The following is a 20725-nucleotide window of genomic DNA, read 5'->3' on the forward strand; positions in this document are numbered from 1 at the left end:
ATAAGTCTTGGATTCAAATTTATACTCAACAAGCATAACATTATGACCACTGACAGATGAAGTGAATAGAATAGCATTTTTTTTTTTTTATTGTCATTGAACAGGATTTAACTAAATTTCTATTGCGACACCCTGATTGTCCTTTCCTCCTGACATATGTTAATGGCTGGGATATTAAAATAAAAAGAGTTCATTTGGTTTTATTTTAATGCGTGGGGATAAAGTGATAACGACAAAAAACAACAGTGTATTTATTTTTTTGAATCTCACGTGAAAATGAATAACAAAATACCAAGCCGTTTTTTAGTTTTTCAATTTCTGACTATCAATCAAAAAAAACATCAAAAGTTATATGGACTACTCTGAATATAAAATTGACATTTTGTGATTTCAATGTAAAAAAAAATAACAATATTGTAAATGTCGATTCCTATTGTCTATTTATACCTGTCAAGAGTAAAATCTTAATTAGGTTTCAAACAAATATTTTTAATATGTGACCCCTTGCTTCACAAAAGGATGTAACATTCAAATTTACAATCACAACATCTCTGACTGCTGTTTCAAAAAGAAACTTTCTGTTAGATTTTCTTTTTAATAAACATATTTCCCACTGACTTTCATACTCGCTTGATGTTTTATGTTTTGGCAGCCAGCATAATGTTCTTTTTATTTTTAAATTTTCCTAATTTTAATTTCTTGAAATTGAACACCGGTAGACAAGAGAAACCACTACTTCTTCCTACTTCCCCTCCCCCGATGAATTTCAGTTTCTTAATGACCTTGTAAACAAAGGTATCACATTTTTGGTTTTGTACCCAAAATATACAAAAAAGACAGTCATTGATAAATTACTAGGAATGTATGAATACAGCATTATCACATGTTTAAAACATGTAGAATTTAATTAAATGCCTACCCTGAATAATTTTGCAAGATATTCCAAGGTAAGTAATGATACACAATATAATAAACCTTTTTTGTCCATAATATAAACTATTCACATCTTTGACCACAAATTCACAAATGAGTAAATAAATCTGTGCCCTCAAATATAGTATGAATAATTAAATAGCCAGTCTATGGTTAAACTTGAGAATGCTGAGCTCTCAATTCAGGTTTAGAGTGGGTAAGACGGCCTAGTGAAGAATGATAAAATTGTACTTTATATTTTCTGAGCAAGGAAAATATAATATGGAGTTTAAATGACAAAAACCTTAAAACGTATAAGATTTATTTACATACGAGCATTGCGTGTTTATGAATGCAGGCTTTCTGCTAAGTTTAATGTTTCTGTCCACTCGTGTGTTTGTGATGTATACAATTTCACAGGAGTGACACACTATCTGTCTGCCGTACCATTATCCCTCACATTTTATCTTTCCTATCTCCCTAAACTCCTCAAACTATATTCCAAGAAGATTTAAACATCTCTTTGTAAGCTGAGTGCAATGTGTTGAAGAGTAAATGATATGGGTATGTATTTTGTAGACAATTCTACTCTGGGTAATGTGAGTGTCGTCAGTCAGAATTTGTTTTTTTCACAACAGAGTGTGACTGTTTGAATAAAAAAGATGAATAAAATAGCAAGCAAAAGAGAAAAAATTTGTTTTGTTTTTTTTCCCCCTGAGTGTACACAAATACTTTTCCCCCTTTTTGTTTGTTTGTTGTGGGATTTATTATTCTATTTGTATAAATGCATTGTGTAGAGTAGTGGCTAGTGTTTGTGATGTTTATGCATTGTTTTGCATTTTCTGCCGGCACATGATTGCATGTCTGTTTACTTGTGGTAGTGGTAGGGGATTAGTGAAGACTGGTGCGCCAGTGTTTATAATGTTTTGTGTGTCTACTTCGGAAGTGTGTGAGAAAGTGCCTCTACTCAGAGCAGCTTCCATGTTTTTGCAGCTGCTGCTGATTTGAACTATGTGATAAGACGCTAAGAAGTATGACCTCATGATTTCCAGAGCTACTACTCAGATACACATTGCAGACCTTTCATAGTACACATGAAGCAGACTCACACTTCTAACTACTCTACATTTAACCTTATAAAGTTTCAACGGCTTTAGTTTATACAGGTTCAAATGCCATACCATCATTTTGCATATGAGCATTTATAAGAATGTATACAACAAGTACATTGAGAGCTACTGAAATAGTGAAGTTAACCTTTTTTTTTTTTTGTCAAACAAACCTTAAAATAAAAACCAAAACTAGCCCTCATTATTGGTCTAATAATTTTGCTGTAGTAAACTTAGTACTGAGAATGTATCAGTTTATTGTCTACTAAACTATTTACACTAATATTTTTATTCTTTCTTAGTTTCCATGTCATCAACTCAATAACTTTTTCACTATTTGCATGGCACCACTTGATTTGCCTGCCTGAAATACCTTTTGACAGATATTCAAATCTTGAGTTGGTTGGTTTTGCAAGGTGACGAAGTCTATTGACTTCAGTGAAGTTATAAACATCTTCTTACCCTTAGTACATGTTTACTATGTACCTTAAATCAAATGCAGAGTCTGTTTTGCCACAGCCATTCATTAGTGATGACAGCATTCAGGCGTGACGTTTATGAGTTGGGCTGTTAGGATCAGTAAGTCATTCTGTCAGGCGATCAGGAGAGAAGAATGGGGCAGGGATAAAAATGAGGCAAAATTGTCAGTTAGTGTGAGAAAGCAAGACCAGTTAAGTTAGTCCAGATAAGAATAATAGTTGATTTTATTCATGGGAAAATGCATCTTTGCCCCTCCCCTTTTATCCATTTTACCCGCCCTCTTCTCTGGCTATCATGTTTCTTGTGCCAATCAATAATTTATTGCTGTAGCACCAGAGCAATGAACCACCCAGCTCTCTGAATGACAGATGAGAGTGAGAATGAGTACCAGGCAAAGTGAAAAGCAGGACAGGCGTAAAAGCAGAAGGGTGTGAAAATATAATATAACGAATGGCACAAGTGACAGAGGAGCCAAAGCAGCAAGGGAAATGACTGACGGAAAACGGGGTGAGCAAGGCACTGGATAAATAACCAGGAGTGGGAGAAAATTTCCCTTATATAATGAAATTAAGTTTACCGATTTTCATACTCTGGGAGAACTAATTACAGAAGTAAGGTAGAAAATGTCAGCATCGTGACATCAAAGTGGAGATGCTACCTTCTCATTTTTCCCCTGTTTGGGATTTGTTGTTTTACCTAAGCTGCTTTTAGCTTCAGCCCACAGTACATTGCTATTTTCCAAGAAAAGAACAAAAACAGCATGCTTGGATGAACAATAGGGATGGTAAAAGCGAATGCATGCATGCAATTATGTTTAGTTACTTCTATTTTGAGTTGTTTTTCATAGTTGTTTTTGCACAGTTGTAGCCATCACGCTCGGAGAAAAAAGTATGCAGCTCTGTCAAAAATATTTTGTGTTAAAAATTTCCCGCACAGTCAAACACAAAAGAGCGCCCACACATACACAGAAAGGGTCTAAATGATCTCAATGAAACCTTAATGATGATGGAGGGAGGAAAAAACTGCCAGGTGGGGAGTCAAAAAGACCAAAAAATAGTGAGACAAAAGAAAAAAATGCGGCTTTGTTCAGAGAAAAATACATTTGTTTGTACGAGAACCTTTAATTTACGTGCATTGTGTTATTGTCCATGTGTGTCCATGGGTTTGAAAGAAAATAAAGCTTACCTCCTCAACCTCCCACCTGCTCTTGTAATTCTGTGTGGTTTCGGTGACCTTGGCAACCTGGCGCTGAAACACGGTTGGTGTCCCTTTGATTGAGGCCAAGAGGGGGCGTGAAGTTTGGACAAAGTGGAAACACAATGGAGGAGAGGGAACAGGAAGGAGCAGGAGGATTAGGTTCCTTTGCCCCCAGTGGTGGCTATTATGTCCACTGATTTATTTCCTCCTGTCTATCAATCGTTATGTCAGTACTGTTTCTGTTCCTCTGTCATCTCCTCTCTAAAAAGTGAAAGACTAATGTGAGAATTGAAGGTACTTAGACAGTTATTAATATTCGCCCAGCTGGCTATGAATCCCTTGATATTTGAAATGACAGAAATGCCTTTTGTCTTTCTGAATACACAATTGTGTGCTACTTTGTGTCCATCATATTATTCTACTACAAAATACAAGTTTTGGTTGAAACATCACAAAATGTGAAAAAAGTTCTAGGATTACAGAGATTTTTTGCAAGGCACTGCATGAATATTTTCCCTCACTAAATTGAAGTGGATTATGCATTTCTTGTTAAATACCAGAAATAAGCATCCATTGATTTGCTAGACTTCAGTTAATGTGCTTACAGTTTAATTATTCATTTCTGCTTTTGACATGTCTTAATCAGATCTAGATGTATTTTTTAAAATCTGTTTTATTACTCAATAAGTGAAGCAGAACACATTCCAAAACAATTCATTTTTAATACCATTACTGTGATCGGTCTCATTTTAACAGAACACACATATTGCTGTATTAATCACATAAAAATGTACAGTGCTAGTGCTTCTGCTGGGGGAATACAGGATCCTCAGCTGACTTTGTCCTCAGATAATTCCTTGACAGATTTCTCAGAAAACAGACGTTCTTTATCCTGAGACACAGCAACTGTTTTGCCGGATTCCTGTGTTACTGAGACTTTGAAACTGAACAAATGTTGCTCTGTGGGGTTCTGCATTACAACAGTTGGGGCCTTATTTTAAAGCTGTGATTGGTGAAGGACATTGCACTCACGTTACAGTTTTTGTCAGTGGCCTTGCTGCATTTCTCAGAACAGAATTAAAACTCTCAAAACTCCCTGTTCAATCTTCAAATTGTATCAATTGAGCACTTCAGAAAAGCATGTTCTCATTTCTGCGAAAACATCCATTCAATTGATTATGAATAATCCTCAGCTTTTGCCTGCATTTTAAATTTTTTATGTCATGTTGATCAAATTGTAGCATATGGGTCTCTATTTAGTAGCCCCAAGTGCCACATCATTTAAGCAGATGTTTCTCCTATTAGAACAGTTTTCTGTAATAGGACTAGAATATTTCTATTTATTTGCAATTTACAATTTTGAACCTACAATAATTGGGGACATGACAATATCCTCTAAATTAACTGCTGTATTGTGTATATCATTCTCCTTTTTATCCTTTTGTGTTAAGAGTTTTGCCTTGAGGCCCTAAGTCTTGTGCAACAAAACAGAAATGAAATTCATTTCATAAGCACATTTTATGGCTTGTTGTAAAGACATATTTCTGTCCTGGTTACAAGCTTCAATCAAGACCATTGGTAGGGATTAAATTAAAAAAATAAAAAATAGGCTAAGGGAAAATGTGTTGCAGTGTTTCTACCTGATGTAAATCAAAACAAACAAGCAAAAAATGTCTGAATTAAACTTTGGATGTTTCTTTTTTTCTTTCCTCTTACAGTAAGGGATGAGGATGATTTCCTTAGCCTGAGTGAACTCCCCGAAACCTTCCCCTCCGACCCTCCAGAGCCTTTGCCTCACTTCTTGTTTGAACCCGAGGAAGGCTACATTGTCAAGAATAAGCCTGTGAATCTGTACTGCAAAGCGACGCCTGCCACACAGATTTACTTCAAATGCAACAGTGAGTGGGTTCATCAGAAAGACCACACAGTAGAGGAGAGAGTTGATGAAAATTCAGGTAAGTGAAGGCCAGCTCACCTGGAAGAGCTATCACACAAAAGATTTATTCAAAATGAAACAGAAAGATGAGGAACAAGGACAGTTGCACTTCTTTCTGACTTGTTTATTTTATTTATCAAAATTCAAATGCTGTTACATGTCAGCTTTACACCAAACAGGTTTTTAAAAGAACACAGTTCAGCCGAAGCTGCAGGGTTTAAGACTACAGTTTTGTGTGAGAACAGAGGAGAAATGCTACTTATGTTGGCAATTTTTGAGTGAATATTCAGCATAGATAAAAAGTTAATCCAATAACAGGAAGCTGAAAACTTGTTGCAATAATCACTGCATGTGTCATATTAATATTTGTATCCACACCAGATGTTTTTTTTATTTTTTTTTTATAAATTGCTCATTAAGAAAATGTCCAAAAAATTAAAACATCTGGATATATATAACATGCACATGTGTATTACTGAATCAGTGGAGATCTGCTTGTTGCTCCTCTGAGGTGTTAAGGGAGCCCAGGTTGTTTTAATATCGGCTTATATCTCAGTATTTCTGTTATTTGTATACCCATGATTACCATACTTTTTTCTTCCACCTAACTTTGCATCAATATACTTGTACCAGGTACTCCATGAACAGTTAGCTTCTTTTTGCAATAACTTTTTGTGTGTGAGTAGAGATTTTTACATAGGACATGACAGAACTGATCTGTAATTTTATCTAGTTAATTTTTTTTGTATTTTTTTGAAATACAATGTTACATTTTCACATCAATTGAATTGAATTATTGAAATAAATTGACTTTTTAGTAATGTAGTACTGAAAGAAGTTTCAACTGTACTTATGATGCTGGTAAGTTATAACCTCACACACAGGGGCTTTTATAAAATAGGTAAAAATAGGTAATGTGATTAATCGGCCTTATGGAATATTAGCACGATAAACTTTTTAGATTAGTCACACACATTAGCACATTGACAGCTCTAAATGTTACTTTAAGAATAGCGATACTTCATAGTAATATTAGTCAAGTAAAAGTCAAAAGGACAGTGCAGTAAAACTACTTCTAAGCCCAGAGTGAAACTAAATCCTCACAAAACAAGGTAGCAGTCAAAATGAGGTTCTGGGATGTTTGGCTCAAAGAACGTTCATGGATGTTTTTTTATTCAGCAATTTTATTAAACAATTTTTTAAAAATTGCCATTGTTCTCTTCAAAGAGACAAACAAAAATTGTATGTTTTTTGTGAATATTTTGTTGAGACCATTTATACGGGGCATTTTGACCAGCACAGCAACCTGTCAAGACCTCTTGCCACTCCTTCGCCCTCCAGGTACAATTTTTTAGATCTGCCACTTTTCATAGAGGTTCAGTTATTTGTGGTGAAAGAGAGGTCACATACAAGATGTATGCACACAGCTGTAGCAATGCTGGTGCTGTACCTCAGTGTTTACAAGACACTTTAATAGGATCCGATATGATGTACTGGACTGCAGCCAGTCCCACACTTGACAGCAAGCAGCATTACTCTGCTTACTACGTAATGATGAATCACAGTGTTACTTTGGCAGCAGCATAAAGACGCAGACAAACTGGATTCTAAGATTTAAGGGTGACATGTGTTTGGCTCTTGTTTTTCCACCTGCTTGATAATGAGCCCCAGTCCCCAGAGCCAAGGATTAAAAACAGTCTGACAACCACTGATTGAAGGTACCTGCTCAGAGAAATAATGTAGGAGTCAACAGATGCACAACACAGCATGTTTGAGGTGGAACTTTTTGTTTATTTTCTTGTAAATGTAAAAACAAATCTGAAGAAAATACATGTTTAAGACGTACATATATTGCACTGCAAAGCAAACCTGGGAGTCACACAGGGCTGTTTTGCTTAGTATTGTTTTTTTCTGTAGAAAGGCATAAATTCAAGTTCAAGGCATAAATTGATACAACTGAACTGCACAGTTTGAGCCTTCACACTTTAACAGCCAAGGTATGAGGCAGAGGGATATATGAAGCAGTGGCGATAAAAGAAAAATATATGTTCTTCATGAGAAGCATTCACACTTAGTACGAGTATTTAGACAATAAGAATCCTTTATTTTATTCATCCACACTGAGTCTTGGTGTCTATCATTGATTTCGTGTGGAGCTGCTTGTAATTTATTAAACTCCTGTAAACAATTCATTGCTGACTGTTGGCTTCCTAACAGTGTCTTACTCAGAGGGAACATAATTAAAGTAACAATCCATGGACCTAAAGTTTTAAGCTGTTACATTGACTGACATCATGAGAATTGTGAGCCATCCATGCAACCAGTTTAGCGCATAATGAAGAAAACTCCTGAAAAAAGAAACAAGTGCAGCTTAGTTTGACTGTAGTTGTTGTGGTTGGCTTTAATTCATTCCTAATTTATCTGTAACATGGCTGTCATGGCCATCTGCGAGTTATCCCATCCCCTTTGGGTCATTTAATCTCTCAAGCATGCTATGATCTACACAGAAATGCACATACAAATTTGATGAATAAATAAACAAAGTGAAAGCATAATAGGATATCAAGAGCTGGTGAGGTCTAGGGATGAATACATTTGAGTAATTTTTTTTGTCCTTATTTTTCCAAATAGAATTTGTAATGAACACAGTTTGGTTAAACATGCATTTCTTTGAAAAAGAGCAAAAAAGCTTCCCAAAAAACACTCAAAAGCACAAGATTATACTGACAGCAAATCCATTAAGCATTTTTGCACTTGTTCAAACTATTTAGGTCACCTTTGAACTACAGACACAGAGTTTATAAAGTGATTATATATTATGCAACATAGTTTTATTGAATCTCATTAAATTCACACTGTGAGCACTTTTTATAAATGTTCTTCTACTTTTAATAAATGTGCCTGTGGAAGCTATAAAAAAAGCTATATTCGATAAGCTGTTTTCCCCTCTGTGTTTGCTGCCACTTTACAAAAGCAACCAAAGCCTGACCCCCTTACTGCTCTGCTCCATTCTTCCACTCCCTAACTTTCCTCTCCTTTATTTTTTCCCCAATGTCTCCCTTTCCTCTTTTCCCTATTCTCATTTTCACATATTGAAATCAGAGAGGGCAGAATAGATAAATCCTGAGATTGAGAAAAAAAAAAAAGCAAAAGTGTGATGATGAGATGCTAAAGAAAGGAGTTGTTGATAGGCTGAGCTATCAAGGAGCTTTACTGTGGAGAAAGATTATATCCAGCGCTGCTCTTTCTGTGTGCCGTCTCCCACTTCCCTCATATTTAAGTAGCTCAGGGAAAATGTTGATCTTGAATAAAATCATAAAATGTGTACATACCAGATGTGCAGATTTCGATCCGGGACTGGAACTTTTCTCACACTTAAGTTGCAAAACAAATACTTCAGGCATGACTTGTTGTAAAACAAAATAAAAAAATAAAAAAATAAAGCTAATTAAAAGTTAAGCAAAGAGATGATTACAAAAATAGAAGTTCAAACAAATGTTAAGTACAGGGCTTTACTCAACTTCATGTTGTTTTAAATGTCAAGTTGTGTTAGGTTCTTTGTTACTTGTGCACTTGAAAGGGATAGTCGATATGATGAAGTTTTCAATTGGATTTCACTCGATGAAGAGCCTCAATTTTAGTTGATCCGTTTTTATTTATGCATGGATGGTCACTGTAGTGATTTAGTAATTTAGGTGAGAAACCTTAAAAGAAACTAAATATATCTATTACATACTCCCAGTAGAACAGAGTCTACTTTAATGTAAGCAGAATAAATATAGGCGGAAAAAGGCCTCAGTTGTTAATCCTTCCCATTATCAATAAAATGCTAGGCCAGTTATTTAAAGTTACCTTTTTATTGAATATATAAAATACATATACCATATATAAAATATATGACTATTATACATGTACTGAATAACAATTCTGGTGCATTATAGAAAATTATAGATGTGGTTATTTAGATTACAATGACTGTTGAAGAATGAAGACATTTTTCAGTGTTCATATAAGCATCATTCATATAACCTCAGTACATCTCCATTAGCCTTTAATTGCACTTAGACATATTGTATGCAGGGTTACTTACTTTGTCTCCATTAGCCAAAGTGCGAATGGTTATTAGTCTGCTACCAGTGACCTGTGACTCCACATCAAAGCTGCACATACACACACATATAGTAAAGCTGCACATGGTATTGGCTTTGGTGATTTGTGCCCTCTTTCCCTCCTTTGCTGTCTTCTCGATATTGATTTCTTCTCGTCTTTGTCTTTCATTTTTTTTCTTGGTGTTTCTATGTGCTTCTCTTTGTTTAGCTCTCTTTCTGCCCTCACTGGCATTTCTCTCTTAAACCCTTCTGTAACCGAGTCAACCAAGTCTTTAGCTTTTTTTCTATATTTTGACTAGAGATTTTTGCTTTTATTTTAGTTTGCAACAATCGGGATATTTAGGAGTTAGTCTTCAATGACAGCTGTTTGTGTGCATATATATCTGATTTGGGATCATTGTCTGTGTTAGCAAATGTTTGTGTTTGGTCTGTGTGAAGGTAAGCTTTGTTTTCCATGTCTGTATGCTAATTTATAGTATTTGTTTGCCTGATGCTGGGTGAGTGTGGGAATTGTAAGAGTTTGGTCGCAGTTCCCTGCATACCCTGTTTCATGTCCTGGTTTGTTGCTTTTTTGAAGTCACTGAGGGGCTCAAACATGCACGCTCAAAGACATTAACATTTATACAAGCAAACACGCACACACTGGCACTGTGACAGTCAGTCAACATCAGAGTCGGAGCTGTTCAGAGAATGTTCAAATGCACAGTCACATCTAGCCCCAAAAGAGGGTTCTCAGCTTTTACAAATTTAACTCCCAAAATATGTGTGAAATAGGCCTTTAAACCAAATAATTATTGGAGAAAGTACCTGGATATTGTAATTGGAGCAATTAAATATAGGTAGAATAGTAACTCAAATTGTTTCAAATATAATTGTAATATTTTATTAATTTTTTGCTACTGTTTAAATCTAAGATATATGTTTTGTCCTTGGCATTGTTTAAATTTATTAGTGTTTTTGAGAATCCTTTACGGGTTGAAAAATGCCGCAGGTTTCATTTTAATTATGAAAATAATATATCTTCATTAAAATTGAGTGCAATTTTACTTGTAATTTTTTTTTGTTTGTTTTATTTGCTGAGATAAGCAGAGAAAGGTTCCAGGCTTATAATAGATGGGAAATTTATGATGGATATTAATTGGTCACTGACGTCTTTGAGCTGTAAATTCTTGTACTTCTTTCTACTTCTTTCTTTTTCTAGCTTTGCTCTCATGAAGAAGAAAGCCACAGATTGTCTTAAACTTGGTTTACTATTCTGCCCTCTTCATTAAACACAGTAGTAGTGAAGATATAGGGCAAAAAAAACCCAAAAACTATATCAACAACATTATTGTCCATTCACTGTAATATAACATTTTTAATTTTTTTTTAACCTTCTTTATGCTTTTTAAAAACTTTACAGTAGAGCTCTGCAATTATGAAAAAACCCCATCATAATCATAACAATGTTTGTTCTCAGTGTATGTCACAAATTACTCATTGACTTTGATAGACTCTGTAGTTAATGCTACTAAGCAGTGCAGCTGTCAGATTGTGAATTTGAACTGCTCTTGTGATCTAGTGAAATTGAATTCCGTGCATGATTGTAGTCTGGAGCTTAATGAGGCACATATACAGCCACACAAACGCTTCAGTGCTTCTGTCTTTAAGTGGAATCGTATTCCCAACCTCCTGCTGTTTCATTAAGTTCCATAGCTGTATTTGGTAGTGTCCCATATGCTAACATTACATTTGCTTGAGTCCATTTGGCATAACTGGCAAGCTGGTTCATTTGAATCATTGACTTTAATTGTCTTACTTTCCTCATTACTTTTGGCAGCATCATTCTACCTGGCCTAGTCTCCTCTCTCCCTCTTCTCTGTACACTGTAGTTTTTGCTCATTGCAGCTGCCAATCTGCTCGCTGTCTCAGATGTAGCCCCAGTTTCCATGCTGGTTCTAATTATCTCGTTTTACTGGCCACTTTTTCAACCTCTGCCTCTCTTGATGTGCTCCTCTGCTTTTTCATCTTACCCTGTGAAGTCATATCAGTCTCCCTCGTTTTCTTGTTAGATGGAACACTGATGTTCTCTCTAGTTTTATGCCGTCTTTGCTCTCTGCCCTCGCCGTGTCTTTTCTCTCACTGGCACTTTTCTTCAGTTGTATCTTTCGCAATCTTTTTACTCTGTTTACTAACTACTTTGCTCAAAGGGCTTGCTTTTTTGTTTCCATCTTCCCTCTGTACGTCCTATCTTATTATTTTGAAATCAAAAGCCAGATCTTTCCATCGTCCTTCATAATTCACTGAAGGCTTGTTTTGCCAAGCCTTCATGTTTTAGTTTTCATGCAAGTTATTCATGGTGCTAAGTTACCACAATCTTATTAAAGGAATTAAACTTTTCTTTCCTCTGTCCCTTTGCCTTTACACCAGCTTGCTTGCTATAGCTGCCTCTCAGTTGGCAAGAACTCACTGAGTCTTCATAAGTAGGCCCAAGTCAGATTTGTGAAGCCCCACAGAGATAGTTTCTCGGGTCTTTGTAACACTTCTGAACCTGAAATAAACTGCCAAGATGTTCTCTTATAGTCTTTCCTATCTACTCCCCATTCCCCACATACTTTTAACTTAAATCCATTTTTATCTCTTTTCTTCTCTCCTTTCCTTTCCACATTTTACTGCTCTCTTCCACCTCCTCACCTGTCATCCTCACTCGTCCTCTTGCTGTGCCGATGTCTTGTTGGTCTCTATTACCTCCACCAGCAAACCGTTTTTCTATCTTAAAATACTTCTTCCTTTTTACTCTTAACACTTAATCATTCTTTTTCTTAATCACTGCCCTCTAGATTTCTCCTATCTTCTTTGCAATATTTGTTTTCTGTGTATTTGCCTTCCTTTAAATTTCTTACATCATTTCATTTCTCCTTTTTTGAAACCCTTCCTTTGTCACACAAATTTTCATCCTGGGTTTATAACATGATTCATTTCTACCTTTATCAATGGTCCCTTTTGTCCTGCCAGTAGGATGCAAGTATTTAAACCTTGCATTTATTCTTTATATTAGAGCTGTTTTCAGACAGCAAAAGAAAAAAGTGAGAGAAAAGTTTGGATGATGCAGTGAGATAAATGGTGGAAGTGAAAATGAATAATTTTTAAGTACAGGTGAAAAAATGCAATCATCCACTGAATAAAAAGAGTTTGATTTGTAAGTATTTAAAAAAAGACAGTATACCTATGGGATATTGAAAGAGTATATATTCTTACTGGACTCGTTACAACAACAAATATCTATGTATTTTGTCTGAAATTGATGTGATGTAACCAGTGCAAAGTTGTGGATAACTATTAGTTGGAAAATTTGGTTTTCAAGATTTCTTCCAAAATAAAAATAAACATTTTATTGTGCTGACTTGTATTCAGTTCCTATCACTCTGACACCTCTATATAAAATCTGGGCCAAAAGTCAAGATTCAGTAGTTTGCATAACCACTGTTCACTGCCATTACAAACTTTTGGATATGTCTTCTCCAGCTTTGTTTCTACAGACTGTTTTTGTCCATGATTCCTTACAAAATTAATTAAAGCTTCCATATGTAAGTTTTATAAAACAACCCCCCCAACCTCCCCCCCCAAAAAAAAACGTGTTTTTTTAATATTTGTAAGAACTGTCATTCTGTCTTCACAGTTCAGTAAATGACAGATAATCTGGGAAAAAAAGAAATCACGCTTCTCTACCTTCTCCCTGTGCTCTCCTTGCTATCTGCAGAAATACACTTCTCTGTCAGAAACAATCGATCAGAGGGAGGAGGAGGATTGTTTCACTGGCATTAGCACATTCAGCAGCATTTACATGAGTGTAATTAACAGCGCTGTGACACTCCTTCTTGGACATTCTGGTTGTTTTTGACCCGGAGTATTTCTTCTGACAATAGTAGCACTGAGAGGAGGTGGCGGAGCTTGATCTTTTCACAGATCGTCTGTCAAATACTGTCACAAGATGGTGACAGTATGAAACTGTAATTGTTAACGTGAATGATGTAACAGTGTTTCTTTATTCTTTGTTTATTTTCCAGGTCTAGTTGTAAGAGAAGCCAGTATTGAAATAACGCGGCAGCAAGTAGAGGAGCTTTTTGGTCCTGAAGATTATTGGTGTCAGTGTGTGGCCTGGAGCTCTGCTGGAACCACCAAAAGCCGCAAGGCACATGTCCGAATTGCATGTGAGTACAATTCAACAAGCATTTCAGAATCAACAGTCAGTGTCTAACCAAGTGGCAACAAAAACATCTTTAATTTGATACGCACACAGTCCTTAACACATTCATTTTTTCTTGTGAAAAGAAAACAGTCGTCATTTCCACTCTGCCAGGTCCAATCTCTTGAAAAGATCTCTGTGTTAGAGATAGTAGTCTCACAGATGCAGCAAGCTGACTAAGAAAATGATGATCTTATGTGATGCAAGTAGCACGTTCTGCACAAAACTAAATGCTGGTGTGTTTGAATTATTATGACTTATTTATGAACACATGTGGAAAGATGTGTATGTGTGTCACATTAGCACTTTTACTCAGTACTCATTATACATGTACTTATATGATTACACATATTCAAACAACACAAATAAACTATGCTTAAAATAAATTTAGTAAAACACACCACTTTTCGAGTTTAGGTTTATATGTTTTGTAGAATATTACACTAGCTGTTATGACCCTACTAAAATTCACTGCAACAAAAAAAAACTTTCCCTGAAACATGTTCAGAACCTTCACACTGAACTGAACTCTATTTTTACAATATAACAAGAATCATTTTCTCAATAAACAGGTTGGATGATTTTCTCTCCTGTTTTATCATTCAGAGTACAGGTATGATTTGCCTTCACGGTGCACATGATTATCCCACACAGCAGATGTGAACTTGACTGAAAGACAACTTACATCCTAATGTAAATCTCTTGTGTATATCATCATGTCCAATGACTACTTTGTCGGTGGTAATTATATTTTGATACCATCAAGTCTTTTTAATGCATATTACAGTGGGCCCACAGAGGCTTTTTACCTTGTCTTATTCCTGTATGTGTTTTAGCATTTTAGAAAGCTTTAAGCATCTCTAGTATGTTTAAACCTCACTAGAAATGTGTGCGTGCGTGCGTGCGTGCGTGGTTGTGTGTGTGTGTGTGTGTGTGTGGGTGTGTGTGTGTGGGGGGGGGGGGGGGTGTGTGAGTGTAACCTGTAGTAAATTAAGATATTGACGATGGAATTATCCAAAGAACACCTAAGAATAAATAGAACTTTTTGCAGGGAGTGATACTCTTTCTCATACACAGTTAACACAGTGAAATTGCCACAGTAAAACTCAAGGGAAACTCAAAGAAGAATCCTTTTGTAAATGACCAATTGACAGCAATGAAAGTAATTGATGTATTTGATTGAAAATTTCAGAAAGCTTGTTTATACCTTTTTTAAAAATCAACTACATACAACAATAGATTGTTTTTTTCAAAGTTTCTCTCCCTCAGAATTGAACACACAACAGCAGTTTTCCAGACATCAATTCTCTGTCCGATGCAGCCATATAAGACAACTGGGATTTGTCTCTGTGTTCAGGTTGTAGTGAGGTCTTGCAGTAAAGAAATACCTATATCAAAATCAGCCTCTCCTTTCTATTTTCCCTGGCTTACACTGACAGCCTGGATACACATGGGTGCACTTTTGAAAGGACAGTTTGGGACTCTGACAGAGTCCATTCTGCAGAGAAGACAAAATAAACATGCACATTCCCTTATGTAGCACTCTACCAGACAGTATAACTCTAACAGACATGCACCCTTGAAAAACTCTTTTCCCATGTTGATTATAATCCTGTCTAGATGGAAATCCATCATGATGACTCCTGTGTTTCTACTTCTTTTACTTCATTTCCCCCAAAAAATATTCTGACACATTTACTTCTCAGGGCTTGGTTTACCACTTTTTAAGTTACCTGGTTTGCAGGTTCATATTGGCTGTTGTTCATTTTTATGCTTGTACCAAATGGTTCAAAGTTAACTGTATTAATTTATGTCTCATATGTACTTAAACCGATATATTTCAGATAAACAACTATCTTAAGACTTACAAAATTACAGTACAGGTATGTAATTGTGGATCATTTTCCAATGTAAGGATCTATTTATGGCCAAGTTTTAACTTTCTGGCTTATGTCTGTTTAAGGTGTTGACTTTCAGTAGATCTTCAGATGTGCCTCTATTTAATAAGAAGTTTGCCAAGCCAAACTTCTTTGGCTTTGCCACAATCTTAAAAGCTACTCTAATCCTACTTCTCTAGAAAGTAAAAAGCAGGACAAGTTTTGTCTTATTTAATGTTAGGTTGGGAAAAAAGATTATGATTTCATACAGTGCAAGTAAAAATCTAGTATCAACATGAAATATGTTTGCTGAAAAAGCTGACATTCCTGCACTTTTAAAAAGGTACACTATCACAGCGATGCACAATAAAAACAAAGTGAATTCCAAATATACTGCAGCATTTTTGCAATGTTTTGCTTTGAGAGGATGTTTTCCTGTCTGTCAGCAGTGAGTTAGTGACATAGTCAGAAATATCCTTCTAAGCTTCACTAATAACATTCTCGACTGGAATAGGCCCTCCTTGGGGTGCAATGAAAGCGAGGTAATGTGCTGTTCTTGGCTTACGTTGGGGCTGACGCATGCTGTGAGACAGATGCAGGGGAGTGTTTGCATACTGACTTCTGAGACTTAACAGAGGCAAACACTTGAAAATAGTCACCAGCAGCAAAAAGACACAAACCAGAGAGCATTTTTCAATGCACTCCTGTAACTTACACTAACATAGGCAACAGATGAAGTTGTCCATGTGTTCTGGAACACATAGATATGAATATCATAAGAAACCTTCTTATACAATATCAATATCTTTGTTCACATTATCAAAATAAAGGGAAGTCATTTTCAAGCAGGCCCTGACACAAACCATTGTTTGAATACTTGAGATTTCTGCTAAGTTTTTTATTTGTCTGCTTGAGTCTGATTACTAATGTTTAATAGCACTATAAATATTGTTAACTTTCTTTAGATTATTTTACAATCCAATGCACAACATACATGGTTTTTGAAAATCTTCATATTAAGTATCTTAAAATAAGGTGAAATCATCAAAATGTGCTGATTTCACATACTAGGTGTTAAATTACACCTGGTTAAATCCTAAATTTGAAAGTTTGTTCGTTTATAGCTTTGTCCATTTACTCATTAAATGTCAGTTTGTGCTCCCGAAACTTGGTTATTGTACATTTAGGCTTTTAAAATCAAAGCATTCTTGTGATTTTGTCCACTACTTGCTACTTCATTGTGGGAAAATGGATATTTAATGAGTCTGCCTTTAAAATTGAGTTTTGAATAATTTTCTAAAACCCACTGCAAGGAGCCTTTGATCAAATTTACTGTATTTTATGAAAAGGTATTGAACAAAGGTGAAAAGTTGTTTTAAAACCATAGTTATTTGAAAGGCTGAAAAAAGTGTTAAGCTTAATGAAATATGTAGAAATCCTGGCTTTAAGGTGACCACTATGTTGTGCATCTAAATCTATGTACTGGATATTTTTTCTCTGTTGTTTGTCCCAAACACAAACAGCATTTTAGACTGTTCAAAAGGAGATTTTTTTGGAAGATGATATTCTGCAGAATTTACCAATTCAAATTTAGAAAACCCAAGTTTGAACTGAATTACGAACAATTAGAAAATACATATTTTAAAACTTTTAGTCTTGCAGAAAATATGCTCACCATTGTCTTATTTGATGTACCTTACTAGTACAAACTTGTTCTACTTTAGTTTTTCCCTAAAATCCCGTTAGTGTACATTCACCAAGGTTTTAGCAACACTTCTCAAACAATTGGTCTGAGGAGACATAACAGCAGAAATTGTGACAAAATTGTGAGCTGCATATCCATAATGAGAATCTCACATTGTTTGAAGCCCATTGATGGATAGCAAATTCACTTTCACATTTTTAAATACCAGTTTGAGCTTGGTGAAAGAGTGCATTATCCTGGAGAAGGCAGCCACCAGAAGATAGGTTCATTGTGGTCATGGAGGCATGTTCAGGTATGCAGGAGCGTGTTTAATGCTGTACCATTAAAACTGGCAAACTAAAGAAAGAATGGGTCTATGTTGGAGTAAAGTTAGGCTAAAATCTGATCCTATGTTCAGGTGTCAAAGATGGAATCAAGAGTAATCAGTCCAGACACCATTTTACACCACCAGCCATGTCATTTGAATCTTCCTTTTTTCTAAATCGGTTCTCAATCCAAAACTTCAGCTAGTCATCTCTACCTAGATGCCTAATTGCATAAAGTTCATTATATGCATAAAGTAGCTGTTCAGATAAGTGCTAGTTAAAGGTTATTGTGATGGAGAAAAGAGAGGAATTTTCTTTCACCCTTACCTTTCTTTTAACATTGTATGCCCCACTGTCCTTCAGTTTCTTTTTTTTTCTATTTTGGCAGTAATTTTTGCCTTAATCTGATCTGATTACTCTCAGCCCTCTCTTGCGATAACCTTTTACTTCAAATCGACCCAACCTCCCGACCTACCCTGCTTTCGGCTCCTATTTGGATCTGCTGTTGTGATTAAAATGCTTCCTGGCAGCTGGAGCTTGCTGAGCTAAGTGTCTTTTACTTCACTGTGCAGCAGCAATTCAGCATTTCTTTCTTGCATTTACTGCTTCATTTTCATGTCATAGTTTCTTTGTTTCTTTTTGTTTTCCTCAACTTTTAACCCTCCTCACCTCATCTCTTCATAGTTTCACTCAGACACTTGCGGTCACTTTCTTGCCTCTAGCCCTTACTCCCCGACATCTTTTGGCCTTCTAAATAATAGTGCCGTTAATTCTTTACATTGCTAAGCAAACTGAAAATTTGTGATTGCCAAGCACGCAGCCATTAATGTGGCTGTAAAAGTGACAAAGATACAGTATGTTAAATCTTATGCTTTATTGGACTTTTGGCACTGGAAATGTGTGGTGTGAGATGTAGAGAAAACTCAGTTCAACTTTATAAAGAAAATGAGCCAAACACTGGCACATTCAAGTACTCTCTCAGTCATGCAACATTGCAGGCAAGTGCAGACGAACGAGTGAAACACAGACTTTAAATACACACTAATGTGCACGATTTGTCAGTCACACTCTTTGCCCGGCAGCTATCAGGTCAAGTCTTTTTCCTTCAATGGATTTGTAATATGCCAAGTCCCCACACATACTCACAGGCATACACACGGCTACGTGCACACACAAATTTAAACATACACGCACCCATAGACATGCATACATTCTCTTCAGTGACGGCAATTTGTTCTGCCACCTTCCACTCAGATGTTTGTGCATAACAATCAAGAGTCCAGACACTCAGGGGCACAGCAATACAAGCAGCTACTTGTGGCAACTGGAAAATCTCTGTCAGTGGGTTTCTTCTGATTTTGTTTATGCTGCAAATATCCAAAGTGGATGAATTTATTTTTCCCCTCAATTGTGGCTGAACTAGACTTAGGAAAACATGTCTCAACAATGATTTTTCTTCCCTGGTTTTGGACTTTAATGGAGTATTTTTTTTTTCTCATATGTACTCCAATGTAGGCTTAAACCTACAGTGGCTTACAACCTTACACAATCACTAGGAACCCAGCAACAACTGTGCTGGGCTAGCCAACCTTTGTGGTATGAAATTTGCACAGCAACCACAATCACTGTCTCAGTGGCATTTGACCTTTTAAAGCATGAAACTGCACACCCTCAGTTGCAGTCTCAGCTATGTTTATTCAAGTGAAACTGTCCATGTCTCATTTTTGTTTTTATTTTTCTTTAAACTCATTTGTATTCACTGACATTTATGCAAACACTTTTAACAGAAGCCCCCATTCTTGTTTTTTATACCCAAAATGATGTCATAAATGGGTTTTTGGTTTTTGGTTTTGAAGGTGATTTTATGATGGTCACAATCACAGTATAAACATTTTTATAGTTAAAATCCACCAAGTCTTCCAATGTATGTGTCTGGAAGTGTGGTTATGATGTTTCACCACTGCTGTGAGCCACTGAGCTTTTTCCCAGATGTCAAGGACTGCTTCAGGGTACTCTTAAGCATTAGAGTGGTAAGCCACACTGTTGATTTACTCACAGAGAACTCGCTCACTTGCTCTTTAAAGTCCAAGTGTGGGAAATAAAAAGAATAGGAAAAAAAACCAAAGGTCTCAGTAAAAAAGAGGTAGAAAGTGTCATTGAGATGTCACACAAAAATTTTCTATGAAATATGTCAGTCAAGAGTTAAGAAAATCACAGGAATTAAACTATAAAACAAAAGATTCATGTAAGATTCATAAGACCAGAATATTATTGGTTACCACAAATTATTAAGGTATAAAGTAGGGACATACTTAACTTAGAGTAAATGTTCCGTGATTTACTCTAACTCATAGGCGTAATTTCCTGAAGGACTGGTGTGGACAAGTCTCCACCATCCCTGGCATGAAGGGGAGAGTCCCCACCAATATTTTCTGCATCTTTTTTTATGTCCCTGCATCTATGTAACTTGTCAGCAACTGCAAGTTGTATTCAAAGCATTAACAGCCGGATAATGCTTTGTAAGGTTTCTGTGTAAAACTACATGGCAAGTCCTCTCAGCGATCTGGTGTCATTTTTAAACAAATCTGTCATTTCTGTCACCGGACAGAAATGAGAGGGATAGGACAGATCACAGAAGTCCTGTTTGCTGGATTTCTGTTGTGCATGCTTGTGCTGTTATTGTAAATGTTATTGTAAATGCACAAGCAGTAAATGCAGATTTCACAATGGGATGTTTCTAATTTTGGAACATTAGTTAGTGTGTGCTGCAATTTGAATGAGATGATATGCTGTGCCACCCCTGTCCAACAACTTGCTGACAGCAGAATCACAAAGCAGAAGGCGGCACACCAGGTATGATTTCAGGACAT

The 20725-nt window shown here is 36.1% G+C and overlaps 1 protein-coding gene across 3 annotated transcripts in view; it reads left to right on the forward strand.

Annotated features, from left to right (window-relative positions):
- Nucleotides 1-20725, forward strand: part of LOC129372028 (netrin receptor UNC5C-like) — a 190815-nt gene that overhangs the window by 95238 nt on the left and 74852 nt on the right. For all 3 annotated transcript variants that reach the window (XM_055049000.1, XM_055048998.1, XM_055048999.1), the window contains exons 2-3: nucleotides 5417-5653; nucleotides 13790-13933. In XM_055049000.1, the coding sequence (XP_054904975.1) occupies nucleotides 5417-5653; nucleotides 13790-13933 (381 nt within the window). The remainder of the gene's footprint in view (nucleotides 1-5416; nucleotides 5654-13789; nucleotides 13934-20725) is intronic.

The sequence above is a fragment of the Poeciliopsis prolifica genome, unplaced genomic scaffold, assembly GCF_027474105.1.
Source record: "Poeciliopsis prolifica strain line A6 unplaced genomic scaffold, Auburn_PproV2 SCAFFOLD028, whole genome shotgun sequence".
NCBI lineage: Eukaryota > Metazoa > Chordata > Actinopteri > Cyprinodontiformes > Poeciliidae > Poeciliopsis > Poeciliopsis prolifica.